The 20,761-nt window shown below is 46.5% G+C and overlaps 1 protein-coding gene across 2 annotated transcripts in view; it reads right to left on the bottom strand.

Annotated features, from left to right (window-relative positions):
* Positions 1-20,761, bottom strand: part of Sash1 (SAM and SH3 domain containing 1) — a 165,470-nt gene that overhangs the window by 25,150 nt on the left and 119,559 nt on the right. Inside the window, exons 1-3 of one of the 2 annotated variants that reach the window (XM_032894993.1) lie at positions 11,840-12,426; positions 6,782-6,914; positions 1,075-1,421 (exon numbers count right to left, since the gene is read on the bottom strand). In XM_032894993.1, coding sequence (XP_032750884.1) covers positions 1,075-1,421; positions 6,782-6,914; positions 11,840-11,851 — 492 coding nt within the window. In that variant the 5' untranslated portion in view covers positions 11,852-12,426. Of the gene's footprint in view, positions 1-1,074; positions 1,422-6,781; positions 6,915-11,839; positions 12,427-20,761 lie in introns of those variants that run through there. The other variant, XM_032894991.1, reaches the window with a different exon arrangement.

The raw sequence follows: 20,761 nt of genomic DNA, 5'->3' as shown, positions 1-20,761 counted from the left end.
AGTCCTCTACTTAAAAAAAAAGTAAAAATATCAGTTTAATTAAAACAAAAGAGCTTTAAGCGATTTTCTCCCCCTCTCTTAGATGTAAGAACTTTCTGCCTGGCCCTACTTCTTAAAGAAATGCACTTGATGATGATGGTGATGGGAAACTGTCCATCGGTTCATTCCTATTGATTTTATTCATGGAAAAAGCGGGCACCTCTTCCAGGGTTCAATGTCCTTCTGACTCAAATCAGCTTCTTTGGGGTCAAGTGACAAGATGGCTGGGTGTGAAGACAGCCACTCCTAGAAGTTAGCCAAAGCCCACCCCCCACGCCACCCCCGCACCCTGGAAGATCAACTTCAAGGCTTAGTTTCGGTTAAGAATATCAAACAGCTTCAGTCGTGCAGAGGGCAGATGGAAGTAAGAAAAAGGCACTGCTATAGAAAGACGGGTGAGAGACCGGAGGGTGACAGAGGAATGGACCCAGAAGTGATGACTTAGTTGAAGGAAGGCAGCTTTGCGAGAAGAGAGGCCATAACGCGCTTGACTAACACATCGCGGAAATGACAAGGCCTTCCTCACGGCCGGCCATCCTGGCGACTCACAGACTTCTGGTGGATTCTCAAGAGAACCCTTTTAGTACAGCGGTCCACCGTGGCAGCCCACTTCCTCTTTGCCTCCTCGTCCTCCTCCAGCAAGCACCGCCTCAGGTCCTGCTTCTCCGCCTTGCTCAGCGTCCTGTCCGAGGCAGGACGCACGAGCTGGGTCAGGTTCAGGTGGCTGTAGAGGCTCCGCTCCACCACGTAGGTGATATTGAACTCGCTGACCGAGGTGCGCCCTCGGCCCCGCCTGCCGGGGAAGCCGCAGCCGCCGCCCCCCTTGGGCTTGGGCCGGGGCAGCAGGTCACAGGTGGTGCCATTTACTCCTTTTCTGGAGGGACGCTGGCAGAGAAAAGTTCTGGAACAGGAGTAGTTCGTATCCGTTTTCTTCAAGCGAATTTGCTTGCGGATACTCTGAACCTCTTCCAGGGACACCAGAAAGTGGTGCCTGCGCCGGTGACTGTCATAGAAGAAAACACCATCGGTACTTACCCCGTGACTCAAAGACCCAAGACCTTTCTTCATTTCCCCCTCTGTGAGGGAGCGGGACACTTTCTGGGCCTTCTCTTCTTCCGGATAGGAGAAGAACGTCCCCATCTTCTTAGGGGGCTTAATCAGCCCCCGGCTTTCTCCTTTGCTGAAGGTTTTGACCAACTTCCGGCCAGCGCCCCAGGTCTCCAGGCTACTGGATGACGGAGATGGGGTAAGAGAATCTGCGCTGTCTTCTGGAGGTTTCTCAGGAGAGCCATCATAGAAAAATGGCTTTTTGTGCACGCCCGAGTAGAGCGCGGATCTTTCGTCTTGGACTGGGGGACTCTCAAACACATGTTCCTCTCCACCTGGAAGGCAGCCAACACAAGGTCACCTGTGAGTGAGTGTCCCATACACCTCTGTCTATACCTGCAACACAGGTCATCTCAAGTGGTCAGTGGTAATGGTCTCCCTGCCTGCCCTACGGTCTTCTTCGTCAACACGACTTACGTGTCAATGCACATGCAACAAAGAAGGCAATCAAACTGCACTGTACGGTTTCAAGAAAGCTTAACCGTTACACATTGGTGAGACGCCCGGCCTGGAGGCACCGGTCTGTAATCCCAGCTACTGGGAAGATGGATGGAAAATTCGAGATCAACCTGGCCCAACTTAATGAGATACAAAATAAAAACCTGCTGGTGTTGCTGTTCAGGGCTCTAAGGCCAGAGCTTGGGAGGTGGAGGTAGAAATCAGGAGCCCAGTGTCATCCCCTGCTAAATGCAGTCAAAGCCAGCCTCAGCTACATGAGAGGCTGATGCTAAGAACCAAACCAAACCACAAACCAGATGGGGATACAGCTCAAAGGTAGGGAGGATTTATCCAGCTTTTAGCATGTGTGAGGCTTTACATCCAGACCTCGCACCACAAATCTAGGACTGGGAAACCTGTGGTATCTTCTACTTTCCTTCAAAACAAGTTTGTAGGCCAACACCCCCCTTGACCTATTAAAACATGCCGTTTGCAAAAATCAAGGCCCTCCATTATGAGATACGTTAGCATATCCTAAGATAACTGCCACCGTGGTTTGTAAGTGCAGTAGTACGTAGAAGCTAGACACAATCTTGCCCATCCTGAAAGGCCCTCTTTTATGTCAGCTCCAGTGGCTTTTATAGTTGGGAGTGTGATGAATGCCATGTGGCAGACAATTTTTTTTTTTTTATTGGTGCATATGCCATTTAAGCGATTAAATCTCCAAGAGCGCTTGGGTGGGGAAAACACCATGAAGGGTTATACTTGCAAATGTGATTGACAAATGGTCTCCAGTTGACTGGCCAAACACAAAAAGCCAGGGGGAGCTGAGTGACTGCAGCCGGATAGCCCCGTCCACCCAGCCCTGGAGGAAACAGCAAAGGCATTTAAGGGCCTTGACACGCAGGCAGTTCACTAAGTGTTCCACTTGGGATCAGGCTTCCAGGCCTTGAAGCTCTCTCTGGGGCCAGGTATGGAGCCAAGGCTTCTGGAGCCCAGTGGAAAGGCCTGGATGTGCTGGCAGGAGAGCCAAGTTCTTTTCTGCATGTGTTATGTGAACAGATGTGAGGGAGGAATTAGGTCAAGCTGTGGGTGTAGAGCCCAACTGGCTGCATCCCTTAATTATAAGGAAACATTGGAGCCTTGCAGATTTCCACCAGCTGAACAGGGGAGTAGGGGAAAAAAAGAAATACAGAGCTCCCAGGGACAGAAGGACTAGCTGGGACAAAGGTAGCGATGGATGGTGAAGTGTCAGGGAGAAAGGGAGAGGGGAAGGTGATTAAAAAATGGCACCCGTTTCTAGAAGATTCTAAAAATGGCTACCTTTTCTAATTGATGGCTAACTGTGGGAGAACTATGGCATGAAATAAATCCTACTTAAGACCAACTCCACATTCATGGGAAGGAAGAGTGAAGACGGAGAAATCAAAATGACACCCAGTCCCAAGTTCACCAAAGACCTGTCTGAGGATCTTTTGGGACAGTTTTTTTTTTTTTTTTCTTTTTTTTCTTTTTTTCGGAGCTGGGGCCCGAACCCAGGGCCTTGCGCTTTCTAGGCAAGCACTCTACCACTGAGCTAAATCCCCAACCCCTTTGGGACAGTTTAAAGCAAGGTCCAGGGTCAGACAGGATTTAGCCAGATCACAGACAGTATTCAAATGTGAGAGCTGCTTCCTGCTTTCTCCTCCAGATTCCTAGTAGGTATGGAGACCAACGGCCCTTACAGTTGGTTTCCCAAATAAAGATTGTTCCCTGATTTTGGAAAGAGGCAACTGGGTTAAGTAAGAGTGGAGGCTCAGCCCAGGGACAGAGGTATCCCAGCAGTGAATGAATACAGCTATGTTAAGCCTGCCAGGTGGGACGGATTCATGAAAATTCTAATCAACACAGTCCCGAAAGTCTTCATGGAGGCCTCGTGGGCTTCGCCCACTTCTCTAAGTAGCTGTCAGTCATCAGTGGTCCAAACATCTTCTGGAGTGTTTCGCAGACAGCCATCAGGCGCTAGCTGGGACACACATGTTCCTGACATGTGCAGCCTTACCCTGGAAAGGAGCTTTGAGGGGAGTAGGGAAATGTCTCGGAAGAGGCTGTGTCAGCCTTTGTGAGCAGGCCCTGTGCAGTGTGAGCTTTGCAGTCCATGTCTGAGAGGCAGCCCGGAAGCCCAGCCCAGACCTGGGCTCCCTCAGTATAGGACTTTTCTCCTGCCCTCTTCTGATCAAAAGGAACAGCATTGCTCTGCAGGTGTGGTAAGCCAGGGGAGCCCCCCAACTCCACCACTGTGCACTATGGAACCTGCCTCACAAGGGCCTTTACGTCAACATTGAGATCAGAACACCTGATGAAAGGTGCGGAGGTGGGATACAACTTTACACACGTTCTGGCCTTCAGCAATAGCTCCAGGACCCAGGGCGTCTGATTCTCTGAGCCTCCTCTGTCATAACACCTATTTCTCTTTAGCTAATGCCCCAATATGGTTATAGTGAGCATTATTTAATAAAAAGAAGACACTTGAAGCTATTTCTTATACTAAAAGGCACTACATAGAAGCTGACGATTCAGTACTGGCCTCAAAGTGCTAGCTCACTGTCGGGAGGACACCACTCACCACACAGAGGTGGGCAGATGACAGGCGCAAACAATGCCCATGCTTAATCCTATCTGGGACTGCCGTGTCAGGATATACCTGGAAAGTCAAGGCAGGAGAGGAAGGCCAGGTAAAGAATTCTAAAGCCATTAGTTCTCCCGAGTGGTAGCATGTTCAGAGGGGGCAGGACACCCTTGAGGAAGTCTGGCTGGCTGGCTGCGTGACCTTGAGGAAGCTCCCTGGCTTCTTTATCTCGATCTCCTTACTGGTGAAATGAGTGAGTGCCTGCCTCTGGTGGGTGTTCTAGATGGTGTATTAGAAGGGAAGGTCGATTCTCAAGTGTGAGGGAGAAATGTGTAGTATGCAGAATGCATCTCGATAAAGGATTATTATTTGCCTTACAAGTGGCATAGTCACACAGGCAATCAGCGACTTGATCAAATCTCTCTAAGCCCAAGGGCACTGGGGAAGAGCAGCATCTAGCAACCCAAGAAGCCTTCCCAGTTCTTCCTCCAGTCGGAGCCTGGTCATGTCGGGCCTGAAGCTACACACACTCATACACGAGAGTGTGTACACACACACACACACACACACACACACACACACACACACACACACACACACACACACACACACACGATGCACGGACACAGAAACATAGAGGTGCACACATGTGCTTCCATGCACACAGACACTCACATGCACACAACCATTTTTGGTGATATGAATGAGATAGTGAATGGCCCTCTCTGGCCTCCTAGCTCACCATACACCTTGCAACTTGAGTTCAAGTCCATCTGTGAGGCCCAGTCCACACTCAGATGAATTCACATTTAAGGTGAATTCACTGCTTTTGGCCTTCAATTGCCTCTTGTTGTTTTGACATCCCCCCCTCCACCCCCAACATAGTTTGAATTGATGCACTTGGCAAATCTGGATATATCAAGATGTATACAATATTATTCTAGCATAAAGGCCACCACAGGGTAAGTCCCACCGGCTCGGTACTGAGTGTGACACTGGTGGACAAGCCTCTTGTTCTGATTGTCACAGCTGACACTTGATTTTGGTTTGCTTCCTAGCACACACTCAGGGTTGGGTGCTGGCAATTCTGTGTGGTTCTCTACAAAAGTACAATTTCCTTCTCCGTGTTCACATTTGGGTTAAGACCTGCCACTGGTCGAGTAAAGCTCTGAATAGTCTGTACAGTAGAAACACCGGCCAGCACACAGATATTAAAACATCCAATAGAGACTGGCATTACAGCCAACTGTGAACAGAGTTACTATTCCAAGGGACACGCAAATGCAATTCCCAAATTAAAGGCAGGTCCACATTTATGCGGTTACCCATCAAGCTTATTTCTCTAGACAAACCCCCATTTTCTTCCCATCCCCCATTCTTTTACAGCTACCAGCATCCTCACTTTTATCCTGAAGAACTAAATCACTGCATAGCAACGAACTGAATTAGAAAGCATCAATAATAACGAGAAACCCTTATCTTTAAAATAAAAGGAAATTTGGTTTGCTGAGTACAGCTTGGTTTTATTTACAAGGATCAAAAAGGGCTTTCTAATAATAATTCTAAAACCCACGTGTTAAAAGTTTTTGAAATTCCTTATAATATAGACATGATATTTTGACGAGTAGTGCTTTACTTATTAAAGCTGTCCAGTATTTTTCCAATTTACTCACTATCCTCTTGTCAATGAGAAAATCTTACAGCTGGGTAACATAGTTACCAACAAACATAGTTTGAGACAGAGTATCAGTCTTATTGCTAGGCAGAGTTGAGACAGTGTGTCATTATGTAGCACCTAGCACTCCCTCTCAGGCCCAGGATTTACTGGGATTATAAACCTTGTAGGTATCTGCCACACTCCAGACTTTTAAGGTCTGATTTGATATTTTGGGGGTAGATACATATTAGAAATAAAAATGAGTAAGGTGACAAATTAAACCACCGTAATTATAATCCAAAGGTTTCTATTCATTCTAATAATCCCCACTGAATGTCTCTGTTTGATTATTACTGTTTCATCTTCCCAGCCAGCTCCCCTCAGAACTGGAGGTCTTTAAAGCCCCTTTGGAATAGAGAATTGAGATTGTTTAGGGGAAGAACCAAGCAGCCCTGAGGCTCTGAAGGGATATTACGTCCCTTGATGGCCAGGTGGCTTTGCAAGATGGATGCACTGAGTATCGGATTTGCACCAAATCCACTGCATTATAAACACCAGGAGTCCTCTTTGGAAGAGAGGTTTATGCTGAGAACTTAGAGGGTTTATGTATAGTGGCAGCACAAGCTCATAATTAAAGCAGTGCCAAACCTTCAGACTTTATCATTGGACCCCAGTCACTGCCCATCTCTGTCACATTTGAATTACTAAGTACTTGACACCAGGATCCTTCATTCCAAAACACTTTGAGCATCATCCACTGGCATGCAGACAACCGTTGGCCTCTGCCAGAACTCAATTCATTTTCTACCCGTAAACCATATTCTGTTTCTACCGAAAATCTGACCCCAAGTGATTTCTTTCCGAAGAACCAGGGTGAGGTCCACCCCCCATCCCACCCCCTGCCCCACACCTTTTTTATTTTTTCCTTTTACCTTCTGTGCTGGGCTTTTTCATTTCCTCCACCCTAATTAGTTTCTTTCTGACTCTTCGGGTAGAGTTTACCAGCTTGTGTAACCTCTTAAACTTCACCGACTCCTCGGTCTCATCATCCGACTGTTCTCTTGACTGGCAAAGAAACAGAACAGTTAATCAGTAAATTGTTCCAGAGCCGTGCCCTCCCAGCTGGAATAGCTGGCCTCTCAGCCAAGGCCAAACGTCCGAAGCTCTGCTGACGAACTCGGGACATCAGCAAATCTACCCACCAGGTTTGTAGAAGCCACACATACCCTGCAATGGTCTAATATAAACGAGAATCAATCCTCGGGGCAAAGCCCACATCTTTGGCCTTGACTACCCTGGGGGTGTCCACCCCACAGAGCTTTCTCCCCAAGCTGCCCCTGTAATTCCAGTTATACTGCTGTGGTTTAGGCCAGCCTCTCCTCTGTCTGGCCCACTGGGACTCGCTGTTGAACATGGTCATCAACCACTTCTCCAAACCAAAATTTTGTTGACTTTTTCCAGCGTCCCCCTCCCCCACCAGAAAAAAAAAAATCAAAACCAGCAAAGGGGAAGAGATGAAAACAGAACCAAAAAAAAATTAAAAAAAAAAAAAAAAAACCTTCTTTCCTATTTGTTGGAACTGCCTGCCACATCACAGCCACCCCTTCCACCTCCCCCAGCTCCTTCTGAGGGCTCTCGAGGCAAGGTTGAGGACAGCCCCACATTCCTCCAAAGAGACAAGGGAAAAAGCTGACCTTTACAGCCATACAGTACGGTCCATATTCCCCAGCATCCCATTCCATTTTGCAGAGATTCAAATGTGCTCTGGCCCAGCTGTTTTCCCTCAAGTATCCAACATTACAGAGGGGAGGGAAATCTCTCTCCGTAGCAGTGACCCAGGCTAAAAACAATCCTTTCCTTGTGAACAGGACGAGGGCTTCCTTTCCAAGTCCGGTCCAACATTCAGTATGCAGCTTCCTCTGCTCTATCTGTTCAAACTGTGAAAATGCAAAGGGAGTTTCCCACCAACGCTGCAGCACCCTGCCGGGTGCCTGGATCTTTTGCTGGGCACCGCAGCCTCAGCATACCCGGTCCAGCTAATCCTGCACATCCTGACAACAGTATCCCCTCTTGTCCTCAGTGCAATTCCCTGGGAGAGAGATGGTTCAACCACCCCTCTCCAACAAGACAAAAACAAACAGCATCTCCATCTCGAGACCAATGAGGGCACTTTCCTCCAAGAAAAGCCCTCCCTAATCTCAATTTTATAGGCAGTCGGATAGGCAAATAAGAGAAAAGCACAAAGGGGGAGGGTTGAGACCATACATGACTTAGAAATGGTGCATGCTGGGAGTGCATAGATGCTTCCCCCAGTGCAAGACAGTACTCTCTTCTGGATAAATTTGGTCCATTTTCCTTGGAGATCACAGCGTAGAGGCACTATACTTCCTTCCTGTGTGCAAACAGTTTACCCGCTGATGATTAATTAGTATAAACCCCTCAGCAAGTCATCGGACTGGAATAGTCCTTGGTCTTCCTGACCGGGAAGTAAATCAATATCTGTGTCCAGCTTCTCTAAAATTCCTAGGAAAATACTGCCTGCAGAATAACGATTGAGGTTGCCTACTCTTCAAAAAGGAGAGATGGCTCGGTGGTTAAGAGTACTGGCTGCTCTTCCAGAGGATCCTGGTTCAATTCCCAGCTCCCATATGGAGTTCACAACTATGTGTGTAAGTTCAGTTCCAGGGGATCTGGTACCCTACACACACGCACACAAAACACCAATGCACATAAAATAAAAAAATAAAATAAAATTTTAAAATGTTGCCTACTGTCTACTTGACAGACTAGAAGGAAAATGAGAACCACCCCCTCCCCCATCCCCATCTCAGTAAGGCAAACAGGTAGATAGCTATGTTGAACAATTGGTATTAGTGCACTTTACTGAAAGGTACAAGGTTTTGTTTTTTTAAAAAGTAAGTTTAGCTGCTCCAAATACAAAATGATACCATCTGGTTTAAATTTCACTTTTACTTAGTTGAACTGCTGACGTGTCAGAGCGGCCAACCAGAGGCATAAGAACTTGGTTACCCTCATTCCGGGTCATGAGCACCTGAGTAAAAGTTGCCGTGCATTGAACTCGTGCAAATGTTTCAAAATGTCGTGTCTTCCCATTGCAGTCCAGGTACCAGCAATTCAAGCAGAAGAACTAATCTTACACTACACAAGGTCTCTGCGTGTCACCCCTACCCCTCCGCCAAAAGAACAAACGAAACGAACAAACCCAGGTTAAGTATCTAACCTTGTCACCATAACTTGAGTCAAGTCAGTTGTATGTACCTAGGTAGGAAGCTAGATTACGAGATCAAAATCTGACTTGTCAATATACTCCATAAGCTAGTTTATGAGAGCATAAAAAAAATAGATTAGAACAGAACAGAATAGAATATCAGTAACACGAAAATCTTCTACAGAGACACAGAGCAGGCATAGAAGTAGAACAGGTGTGTTTTCGTGAGCTTTCCAGGAAGGAATGAAAATGGTCACGTCAGGACATGAGACTGAAAGCTAACATCCGTCCCCTCATAGAACCTTCCTTTCTTCTGCCTGGATCCCTTAACTGGTTTCTCATGTTCTACCTACAGTTTGAAGAACGGGAGTTCTTGAGAACTTTTCATTGATGACAGTTGTATTTTTCTAACTCAGTAGAGGTTCTGGGAGTGTCGGCCACTGACTGACAAACCTCAAGCCACAGTAACTAAGGACTTCCTCTGAGGTATCAGGATCTGGACCCTAGGCAGGCAGGCTGACCCACTGAAGAAATGTATGCTTGTGCGGTTTATCTTTTTAATTAGAAGAGTCCTCTGTAGTCAGTCTAGGAGGTATTTGAGTTGGACAGGAGTCTTTGAGACATTTTTTATGGACGGGGAGGGTCAACTTCTGGATTCCTTTTAAGTCCCCAAGGAAAAGACTTGTGACATATTTGCCCTTAAGAAATTCTCTCCAGCTGTTTTAATATAAAGACACAAATGACTGCACTTCTTATAAACTGAGTAATAAATTTTCACTGTGTATTCTCTCTCAAATAATTGTTACTTTCTAAGGGTTGAAAACAGCATAGCATGATGTATATGTATATATGTGTCATATCTTTTATTCAAATTGACTATCATAAAAGGGAGTTTGAGAATCTTTTAAATGAAGGACCATTTAAAATATGTGTCTATAATTTTAAAATGTAAATATTTTTGAGATAGCATTGACAAACAGAAAATAAATATGTTTGGTTTTTTTTTTAAAGTTCCTACCTAAAAGGGGTTTGCAGAATATAAAGGATTTCTACTTTGTATATAAATGATTCCAAGAGGTAGGCTCATAACCAACACAGATTCACATTAAAACAAAACATAAACATAAAAACATATGTTCACATGTGTTCGAACATTTTTTTCCCCATCTTGGTGCCCCTGCACCTCTAAGTTAGAGTTTATTACATCTTACTAAAATAAACTTCAGCTTGATCATCTTATAAACAAGAAGGCCGACCCATCAGCTTTATCTGCCCCCCACCCCCGAGCCATCCAGAGCAAAAAGGGTGATCCCCACCAAAAGACGTGCAAAAGGCCTCTGCAGTGCTGTAAACAGAAACATTTCACTTCTAAGCTCTCTGCTGCAGATTTTTTTTTTCCACCAGAAAACCCATATGGCTCAAGTTTTAATTACTTTGGCGAATGCTATATGTAGTAATTCTGTGGCGAATGCTTAAGTGTTTCATTTCTGGTTACCATAGCAACATTACATCAGCTTGCAGACAGCTGGCTCCACAGCTTTAAACCGTAACAAATTGACCAAGCCAAGGCACAAGACTATAGCTGCTTTAAAGAGATAGCCCTTTGGCTGCTAGGCACTGACTGAGGAGTCTATGGGGACATTTGGCATGGACAGGAGGGTGGAGCCTCCTTTCTTCCCAGCTTCTCTTGGAACAAGTGCATCCTTTGACACATCTGTGATGTTCTAATGGGAAAAGCCACGGAGCCAGCGTGGAGAACTTTTTATAACACAACTACACGCAATATGATCGGGAAAAGGGAGCGAAATTAATCACATCTGTAAATAAGTCTGTTTGCTGGCGTGCACCGCTTATCCTAAGCCTGTCATTGGCCGCCTGAAACAGATCCTTCCCCGGTCCTTGTAACAAACTGCTCTGTGATGTGCGGAATAAATGGTTTCTGAAAGTTTAGTGGCACAGTAGCAATGGATGTAGCCGGAATAAATGGCAGTCCATATTCTCAAGGAACAATCAGATCCTTGGCAGGGACCACACGAGACCATCTTGACACAGGGTCAGAGTTTGCTTCCCTGGCTCCAAATGCGAGAAGCACTGTCACAGTCAACAATCAGAACAACCAGACTCAGTCACCATATACCCTTCCCAACCCCCCACCCACCCACCCACCTCAACCCCCCACCCACCCAGCGAGACAACATCATACAACATTTAAGTATTTCAGAAAAGTACTTTTCAATTGCAAAAAAAAAATATTTTCTTGAGAAAAAAAATCACTCAACAGTTTTGTTTGAACTTAGTCCGTAAGAAGACACACACACACACACACACACACACACACACACACACACACACACACACACACTTCAACTTCTACGGCCACGCTGTCATTGCATTAATTGTAAACGTTACGAGAAGAAAGCCAGCGGAATGTACATTTCTTTAAAACAATGCTGAATGCCGTCTTAAGTCCTTTAAGTCCTTCTCGCAGACTTAGCCAGCTCATGCTTGCTTTCTCTTTCATAGTCTCAAAATAATATTTAGTATTCTCTAAGAGTTAAGTATGGTGACTGGGTGACGAGTGGGGCGAGAATGCTCAGGGGTAGAAGGCAGGGAAGCAGCTAGAAGATGGGCAGATCTGGAGAAATTTAAGAAGCCAAGAAAGTTGCTTCCTAGGCAGAAGCAAGCAGAAAGCCTTTTTTTTCTTGAAGCAACAGAAAAGTTTTCCTTTCACATGAAAAAAAAAAAAAAACCATCAACTTACCGGCTTCGGCATTTAGCAGGCGTAAAGGGTAGTTTTGCAAAGATGCAGTTGGTACCCCTTCCCCCTCCCCACACGGAGCAAATCCCACTCTTGATCGTCAGCCCTGAAATCTCCAAGTCGGACCAGGCACTCCCACAAACATGTTCTCTGCAGTTACATGATCGGGCAGGCTCTCCCAGTCACAGCCCAACATCTGAAGAAGAGCACCAGGACACTGACTGGATTCAATTAGCCTCTCTCTGCCTGCTGCCCGATTCCCCGGCCGCTTGCTAACTGTATAACTTGTAAGAAAGGCATAAGTCATCAGCCCTAAGCAAATCTCCTATTCACCACAAGGAAAAAAGGGAGTGTTGTGCATGGCCAACAATCCCTGTTTTCACTGAGGAAGGCTCCCTGACCTCCTGCTGGCCTCCAGTTCCTTAATTACTGTCTATGGAATTCCAGAGAAAGAAAGAAAAGAACGCGAGAATCTGAGCGAATCCAGGACAGAGGGCTAAACCCTTCCGAGTGACTGAACTCTAAAACAGATCGCTTCTGCAGATGGGCTTCCCAAACGTTTGCTGAAGGGAGTGGTCACGATTGAAAGCGGACACCTTTCCAGGGCTATTTTTGAAGCTTTGTGATTCTGGCTTTCTCCGTGCCTTGTCACTTTCTTCCCCCACCCCCACCCCCACCCCGCCCCCCTTCTTTATTCTCCCCCTTTCTGTTTTAATAGCCAGAGTAAATGTAGGCGATTTCCCCTTTCCTGAGGCTTCTAAAACTGTCTTCCCAAATTGTTTCGACAGTCATTTCAGGGCAGCTGAGTTCTCGGGCACCCTAGAACGGCGAGCCTGAGGACGATGTCACAGGATAATTGTTTAATTTTCTCGGGGAGGGAGGTGTCCCTGGGCACATGCCGTTACTTAAACAGAACATGGTCCAAACAAGGCAGAGAAGAAAGACCAAAGAAAGAAGTCTCCGTGACGTGCGGTGTGACTCCTTTCCGTGGGTAACTCCCCTCGGTTAGGTCGTTTATCCCACCGTGCACCACGACTCGTGACGAGCTGTTTCTTCCATCCTCATCCCTCTCTTCTTAGGCTATCATACAGCACGGCTGGCTTACCAATGAGTGCCAACCACTGTCTCCTTGAAATAGCAGGTCTTTTGGGAGGGGGTCTAGGGCTTACTTAATTGGGAGGGGGGAATTTCTGAGACCCGAAGCTCACAAGGGGAAGGTCATGCTTTGCCCAGAGTCACCAGCTTAGTTGACAGACAGACAGACAGCCTATCTTCCCCATTTGCTGGGTCCCCTATCTGTTCCTCTTCCCTTCCCTTCCTTCAGCTAGAAAGGTACCAACTTCAGGTTCCTCCACCCCAACTCTGCTGCCCCAGAAACCTCTCTTCTACTTTTAATGAAACTTCCTCATTATCCTGCCACAAGGGTTCACCATAGCTTCCCTTGTACTGTCCAGCTCCCCAGATCACAAACCAATTCTCCCACAGCCTACGGCTTCACCGCCTGCCACTGCCGGGTCACACACAACACAGATGGCGGCAAGATGAAGTGCTACCAGCTATGGCATCCAGCACATACCATGCCCACAATCCATAAAATGGGTTCAGGCATGACCCCTTTCTCAAATAGGAAGGACAAGGTAGGAAGTGGGACCCTATGGATCTGTCCTATGGATCTGTCCCTACTCTACTCTCCACCTGGGCAAAAAGCCTCTAGTATCAGCACAAGCTGATTTTCATTTCAAAGTAAGTCTCAGCAGACCTTAGCCGATCATCCTACGGATGACGGTCCCAGGATTCCTAAATGTCACTTTGGTTTGATGACATTTATCTTACAGTGCCGACGGTGTTCCTGGAGCTCGGCAGTGTCTGTTACTTATGTGTCTTCTACCGGGTACTGACTGGACTCTAGGCAGAATCCTCCATTTTAATTTTATAAATGGCTCTTTTGCATGCTATGGACACAGCAAGGCCAAGAAGACCCATAAAGCTAGAGGCACAACGGCATTCCGGCTTCGGTGACACTGGATGCTAAGGTGCAGAGAAGGTTGGCTTAGGAGCTAGGACACTGAAATTCACCAGGCCTGGGTTCAGCTCTCCTTTCACCAGTGGGGAAAGTAGATAAGCCTTAGGCACATGTGTTAGTGGCTCTCACTTCTATAGCAGGCAGTGGGATCTAGGAAGGAGATGACTCCCTTTATGCGAAGCCTGGTGCCTGGCAGGGTGGGAAGCCACTGAAGCTTGATTGACACCATGAAGAAGGTAGAGGGAAGGTGCATCTCTTGATGGCCCCCACCCACATACCCGCCCATAGCCAGCTCCTCGGGGTCACCTACCAGGATGAGCAAAAGAACAGAGTTTAACTCTCCCTTCCTACGCCTCTGCCCCCACCTCTCAGAGGACAAGCCTGGTATTTATGGAGCTAATGTGGGGTTCCGTGTGGGATACAATATAGATCTGCCTTTCGGAAAACAGGAAACTCTGTGGGGACAAAGGTCTGGTATAGTCTCCTGACCTGGATGCACTGAACCTGCTCAAAGCAAGCCATTCCCAGAGTGTCTACCCATCACAAGCCCTCTATAAATGTTGTCAACAAGGGGTGAGGATGTTCAAACTCCTCAGCTGCATGGCACATTGAAGCAAACACTCAAGACAACAGACTGGGCTACGGCTACCTCAGGAAATTCCTGGAACCGTATTAAAGGGTCTCAGCATTGGGAAGGTTGAGAACCGCTGTTTTAGACACTTCTTAGACCGTGTATACTTCTTAAATTTTAAAAGAAAGCACGTACAGAAATTCTTCCCATGTCAACAGATACGCTTCCAATCGGGCACACCAACACATTAGTGATTTAACAGCCTTCCGTCGCAGAACTAGGCTGTCATTTACTTAAACGACGTGCCTGTCAATGGACATTTGGATGTCTCCAACATAAACCAATTCAGATGCTCAGTGTGACAGAATTTATTAACGTGTCTAGCACAGTGTTTCTCTCTCTGAACAGATGATTAGATTTTAGAACTGAAGGATTTTTTTTTTAAATGTGCACATCTGCAAGGCTTTTTGACACACATTGCAACTTGCTCTGAAGAAATGTGTTGTCTTAACTATATTACATTCCCCCATCATTACCAGTGCCACACATTGTTTTTCTCCTACTTGGAGAAATAAAACTTATATCGATCTTGATGCTACATAGGTATTTCTCGATGGGAATGAATGAATGAATGAATGAATGAACGAACGAGTGAGTGAACACACTGATTAAAGGCATTCAGAAGAACATGAAGTGTCAACATGACTAAGAAGCGTCCCCCTACATTCACAAAGGTTGCAGGACAGAAAGCACAGTGAGGAAAAGCTTATGGGGGTATGAAGTATGGCGGTTAATGCAGGTCAGGTGTGAGGGCCTCGTCCCTGGGATTGGAGAAGAGATCTGCACATGGTACAGTGCCCCTCAGCTATGAACACCGAGATGCGTGTTAGTGACTGGTTAGCACTAGTTATGAGTCTCAGGCACACCCACGCTCATACACGACTTAGAGGTTAGTGTTGAGATCCCCCAAAGCCGTCATTCCTTGTCCTCTCTGACCTCAGATGCTCGCCTAACTAGCTGGACAAAGCAGAGTTCAGCTGATGTCGCTGTATAAACAGCATGTGACACCAATCAACGGCAGCTCCTGCTCTCCCCTTCCCTGAGCTGGATTTCATCATCTCTCCACCATGTCCGGTCTCCCTCCATGGTCCAAGCAGTGATGTATTCAGGATCCCTCCCTACCTTAGGGCTACATTCTGGTTCTGCCTGGATACACTCGAAATTTTCCCCAACACTTGAGGACCTAGCCATGTCTAGTCACGGTAGGGACCTTTGGGTCACTGTTATCATGGTAATCTTTGTGTGTACAGAAAGAAAAATGTTAGTCCCGCCGAGTTCGTAGCAATCCTGTTCAACTTACATGGGACAAGGACATAAGACACGGCTAAGCATTGTGCCTTTTACACCCTACTCCGTTACAAAGAAGTCAGGCAAGGAGACCCATCCGTTTAGTAAGAAATATTTTGCTCAGTAGAGGGTGACATCATTGCCCTCTGAAATTAGGAGAATTTTGTCAGCAGATGGGGGGAAAAAAAATGACGAGATTCCATTCTCCTCCCAAAGGTATCGTGCAACACTGAAATAATCATTCTGGCAGCTTCAAAATTAACTAGTTGTCGCCAAACTTGAGGAAAGGGGAAAAGGAGGAGGAGGGAGAAGGAGGAGGAGGGAGAAGGAGGAGGCAAAAAAGAAGATAATTATAGGAGACTTTTATTTGGAAAAAGTGTGTGGGAATTTGAGGTGACATTACTCTCCCCTGGAGTAAAAGGGCTGTCAGCACTTAATTCATTTTTAAAAACTTTAAAAATTAATAGAAGGCCCAAAGGAACGCAAATGCATGTTGCCTTCCACAGTGTACTTACTAGATTCTGTGTCCTAAACTCAAGAACACGGAATTTCTTTTAACCACCCTCAAAACAACAGGCTACCTATTCTTTTACCCAAAGGAGGAGGTGGATGAAAAGATCTCAACAGTCCTACCACCAAACCTAGAACGACTCTGGGCACAAGAAGCCTACCTGCTCCAAATCTACAAGGTCCCTGGAAGCAGAGAACACGTTTTTTTTTTCTCCTCCCCTGGGGTGGGAGGGATGGAGTAAGAGGACTGGCTTCCTCTCCATATGTACGGCCTTGGGTGACTTTTCTGCATGTTGTCATCCTGTTCACGGGTCAGGGGACCAGCTGTTTATATGAAGTAGCCTAAGGTCACAACTGAAAGTTAACAAGAAGGACCTAGAAAGCCAGCAGCAATGGTAGACCTCCCTTGTGAGAGGCTGGGGGTTCACTCAATGCACATCAGTGATGTGAGACACCCTGAAGATCCTAGCAAACTCCTCACAATCCCTCCCACCCCCGCACAATCCCTACAGCCCAGGCTCTCAGGCAGCCCCGTGCCGTGGAGACGGCTGACTCAGAACAGTGCTGCCAAGTAGGACAATCACACATGGGCTGGAAAGTCCAGTGTTCATTCCCGAAGCGGTAAGCCTCCTCGGGGACCGGGTGTGTTGCAAAGTCACATTGCTTTGGCATCTCGGGCTACTGACTCACGGTTCAGGCGCAGTGGCTTCTCAGGACAGGGCTGTCTAACGACTTGGTCTAGGCGCATGACAACGCAGAAATGCAGAGAATCCAAGGAATCTAGTGACCCCCCCGAAAGGAGGTTATGGAGACCCAGCCATGACAATTCCTAAAGCCACAATCTGTATATCTATTTGGTTTCGTCTATAGAATTAATACGAAGTAGCTTTGATGCGAGTTTTAAGCTAAAGGATCCAGGCTGAACGTCTATCTTCAAATAAAGAAATAAAATCACTAGCTTTGAGGAGTTTGCTTACAGTCACTGAGTTAGCAAAACCATCAGGATATAATTGCTGAACCACTGGATGGCCTTCTCAGAGAGATCAGCAGAATGTTCAGCCTCCCATGCCAAACGAGTATTAAAACCCAGCGATATATATTGTCACCACCAACAAGCAAAGAAAGGGTCGTGCATTAACACTTAGAAACTGTATGGTCAAGGCTGGAGAGATGGCTCAGTGGCTAAGAGCACTGACTGTTCTTCCAGAGGTCTTGAGTTAAAATCACATGGTGGCTCCCAACCATCTGTAATGAGATCTGATGCCCTCTTCTGGTATATCTGAAGACAGCTACAGTGTACTTATATATAATAAATGAATAAATCTTAAAAAAAAAAAAAAGAAAAAGAAACCGCATGGTCAGGGCAAGAGACAAACCATCAAAGTTCCCTCCCGCTTTTTAAAAAAACACCAGACTAGCAAAGAGCAGGGAATTAATTCTGTCGTAAGCGCACATCTGAAAAGGAGAGATGTCCCCAGCTCCTTTATCTTTCACAGCTCGGGAACAGCAGAAACGGAATTGGGGAATCGCTGAGAGAGAGATAAACAGCTGATCTCGAAGCTGCCTGACCAGTATTAAGCCTGCAGAACTCACTAGAATTGTAGACTTGAATAAAGAGAGGGTAGATCTGCTGGCAGGAACCAACGGGTGTGAACTGTGACCGAGTGGTTAACGTCGTCCTGGGGGAGGGGAAGTACAGTACCAGGATGTCGATGGAGACTACATCCTATCACTCATCGGGGCTATCCATGAGGTTATAGCAACAATAAGACAACTGGACTACACAATAGAGACCTCAGCTGTATCTTGGAAGAATTGGGTGGGGGGTGGGGAGAGCTACGGTTACACAAAACACTAACACTCCTGTCATCAACCCGAGTACAAAATGTGACTAGAGTCACCTCAGTATGATCAAGTTGGGAAAACATGTATGACCGCTGCTTAACCAAAATCCAAGATATGACAAGTGGGGGTTGGGAGGCGGGGAGAGTGGGTAGGGAAAGGGAACACAAGAACTTTGAAAATCGGAGGCAAGTTTTCGATCTTATATCTTCACCAGGAAAAAAAATAAGCCGGGTGGAAATTCCAGTCGCTTGACTGTGTTAACTAATTTAAGGGGCCGGAGCGAAGGCTCAGCAGGTAAACGCACTTACTCCTCCTGTGGAGAACTCAGGTTTAGTTCCCAGCATCCATGCAGCAGCTTGCAACTGTCTGCCCTTCCAATTCCAAGGGACCTGATGCCCTCTGCTGGCCTCCTTGGGTACCAGGCACGCAAGAGGCACAGACAAGTGGAAAAGCACTTGAACGCATACATTTTAATAATTTAAATTTGAATAATTTAATTAGGTCATGAATCCAGTTAGACGAAACTTCCAAGATAGGATGGCACACACAGACGGCACCGTTTTAAAAGAAACAGATGTAAGGAAATAAAAAGCCAAAACCAGTCACAAAATCAGCTTGTAAAAAGAACTGAGAATACCATGTACACCCTAGGAGTCAAAATACAAAGAGAAAAAAACTTCACAACATGTAAGTCACTTCTCTCCTACTACACCTGATTGATATCTCTAGGTCTTCACCTTGAACCCTGCTGCCCCCCTTACCTGATACTCACTTCTCTTTTATCACCCGGAGAACCATTCAGTATCAGACACCTTCCTCGGGAAGGCCTCTGAGGGGGTAACGGTCTTCCATCATGTGCCTGGCACCCATAGGTACATTCCTCATGGTCCACGACTGTACTACCCCTTAGTCTCTTTTTCCCAACCCCAAGCTCACTGTGAATAAAGACTGGTGCACAGTACAGCCTCGATATAAATGTTTGCCCAGTGGGTGACTAGAGGAATGGCCAAGATGGCATTACTTCATCTACACTCTGGGTCAAATGGGCAACAGGGCAGGCGATGAATCACGTAGCTTTAGGAACCGATTACACAACACGCTTAGCTTTATGTAACTAACAGTACACCATTAGGCCCATCGGAGGTCGTGGTGGGACACAGAGGAGAGAGAGCGGGGCTCGGGAGAGGACAGAGGGATGTTCTCAATGGCTATTCATCTGTACGATTAGGATTTGGCTGTGCTAAATATCGCTTTCCCATTCAAAACCCTGGGTTCAATCTCCAGCACTCACGTGGTTTTATTTATTTATTTATTTATTTTTGCTTTCCAAATGAGTGTCATTGTCTGCTGCTGACTGCAGTTCTGAGAGTTTTGGTATAATGGGTAATTATGAGGACAGAGTTCAAATGCACTAGAAACAAGTGATGGGCGGCCTGTGCCTTCAATGGACGGGCTCTGCATCCAGCTTTTTAGATCCTGTTCATGACCACAAGAAGGACTTGTGGCCCAATAAATAAGGCTTGGCACTGGGGCAAATGACTTAATGAAGGGCAGAGATGTGACGAATCAGTAGCACTGGACAGTGACGGACATCCTCTTTATCTCTGAACTCCCTCAGCCACTCCCTCCCAGCAAGGCAAGGAAAGGCTACTGTGAATCCAAATGCCAACCCCTGACCCATATTAGATTGCATCTGCACTTGGAATAAATGCTGTATATCTCCATCTTCCAGTAGCCATGCATTAGGCTGGACAAACGAAGCTTCATTTTTATAGGTCAAAAGCTATCTATACCTCTAATGTTATAGGTTTCAAACTGATTAAAGAAACAACAGACCGAACTGTATTCAAAGGCTATCTTAGGTTAAAAATCTCTTTAAAAACAGACACTGTCAGAATATGTCATACTTGGGTACTCTGTCAATATTGGCTTGTATTCACGAGGCCCTTGACAGACGGAGGAGGGTCCCCACGGGCCCTGCTTTCAATTTTCTATTAAGTGTATAAAGAATAGAAAACAAGGTGTCCCTGGCTGGTCTGCAGAGAACCCAACTTACAATTATTATTTCTGGGCCTCTGATGAGGATTTCCTCCACTTAGGAGACAGCCGGACCACATACAAAATACAACCACCTGCAAGATCCTTTCCACGTAGTAGACTGCTTACTCCTCACACGTGGCACTGGACTCACCCCTCGCCTAGATCCACTTACAGAGCAAGACATACAGCAGCCGGAAACCAGCTGCGTGTGGGTTCGGTAAGAGTGGAGCTGAGCCGGCAGGCATCGGCGAGTTCTTTCCACTCATGCTACTGACGTGTGCACACAGTGGCATGTTCAGAAATAGAGGACTCAAGCATGTCAACGATGACAGTGGATGGAAAGGACGGGTGACCTTCCCACGGAGTGGTGACATCCACTGGGGTCGGATCACTCTGTGTCATTAACACTCAAGGCACACCACATTGGCTGACCTAGGGAAGAAACCCAAGCACAATGATGGCTGCTCTGCCCCAGTGGCAGAGCTGACAGGGGAGTGGGATCCAGACCTCACGTCTGACTCACATCTCAGCTCCCCGGCCCTGCTCCTACCCACCCTGGGTGAAAGCTGGCTTCCAGAGGCCTCAGAGG

Source organism: Rattus rattus, chromosome 2 (genome assembly GCF_011064425.1).
Source record: "Rattus rattus isolate New Zealand chromosome 2, Rrattus_CSIRO_v1, whole genome shotgun sequence".
Lineage (NCBI taxonomy): Eukaryota > Metazoa > Chordata > Mammalia > Rodentia > Muridae > Rattus > Rattus rattus.
The sequence above is the reverse complement of the archived record's forward strand: the minus strand, read 5'-3'. Positions and strand labels throughout refer to the sequence as shown.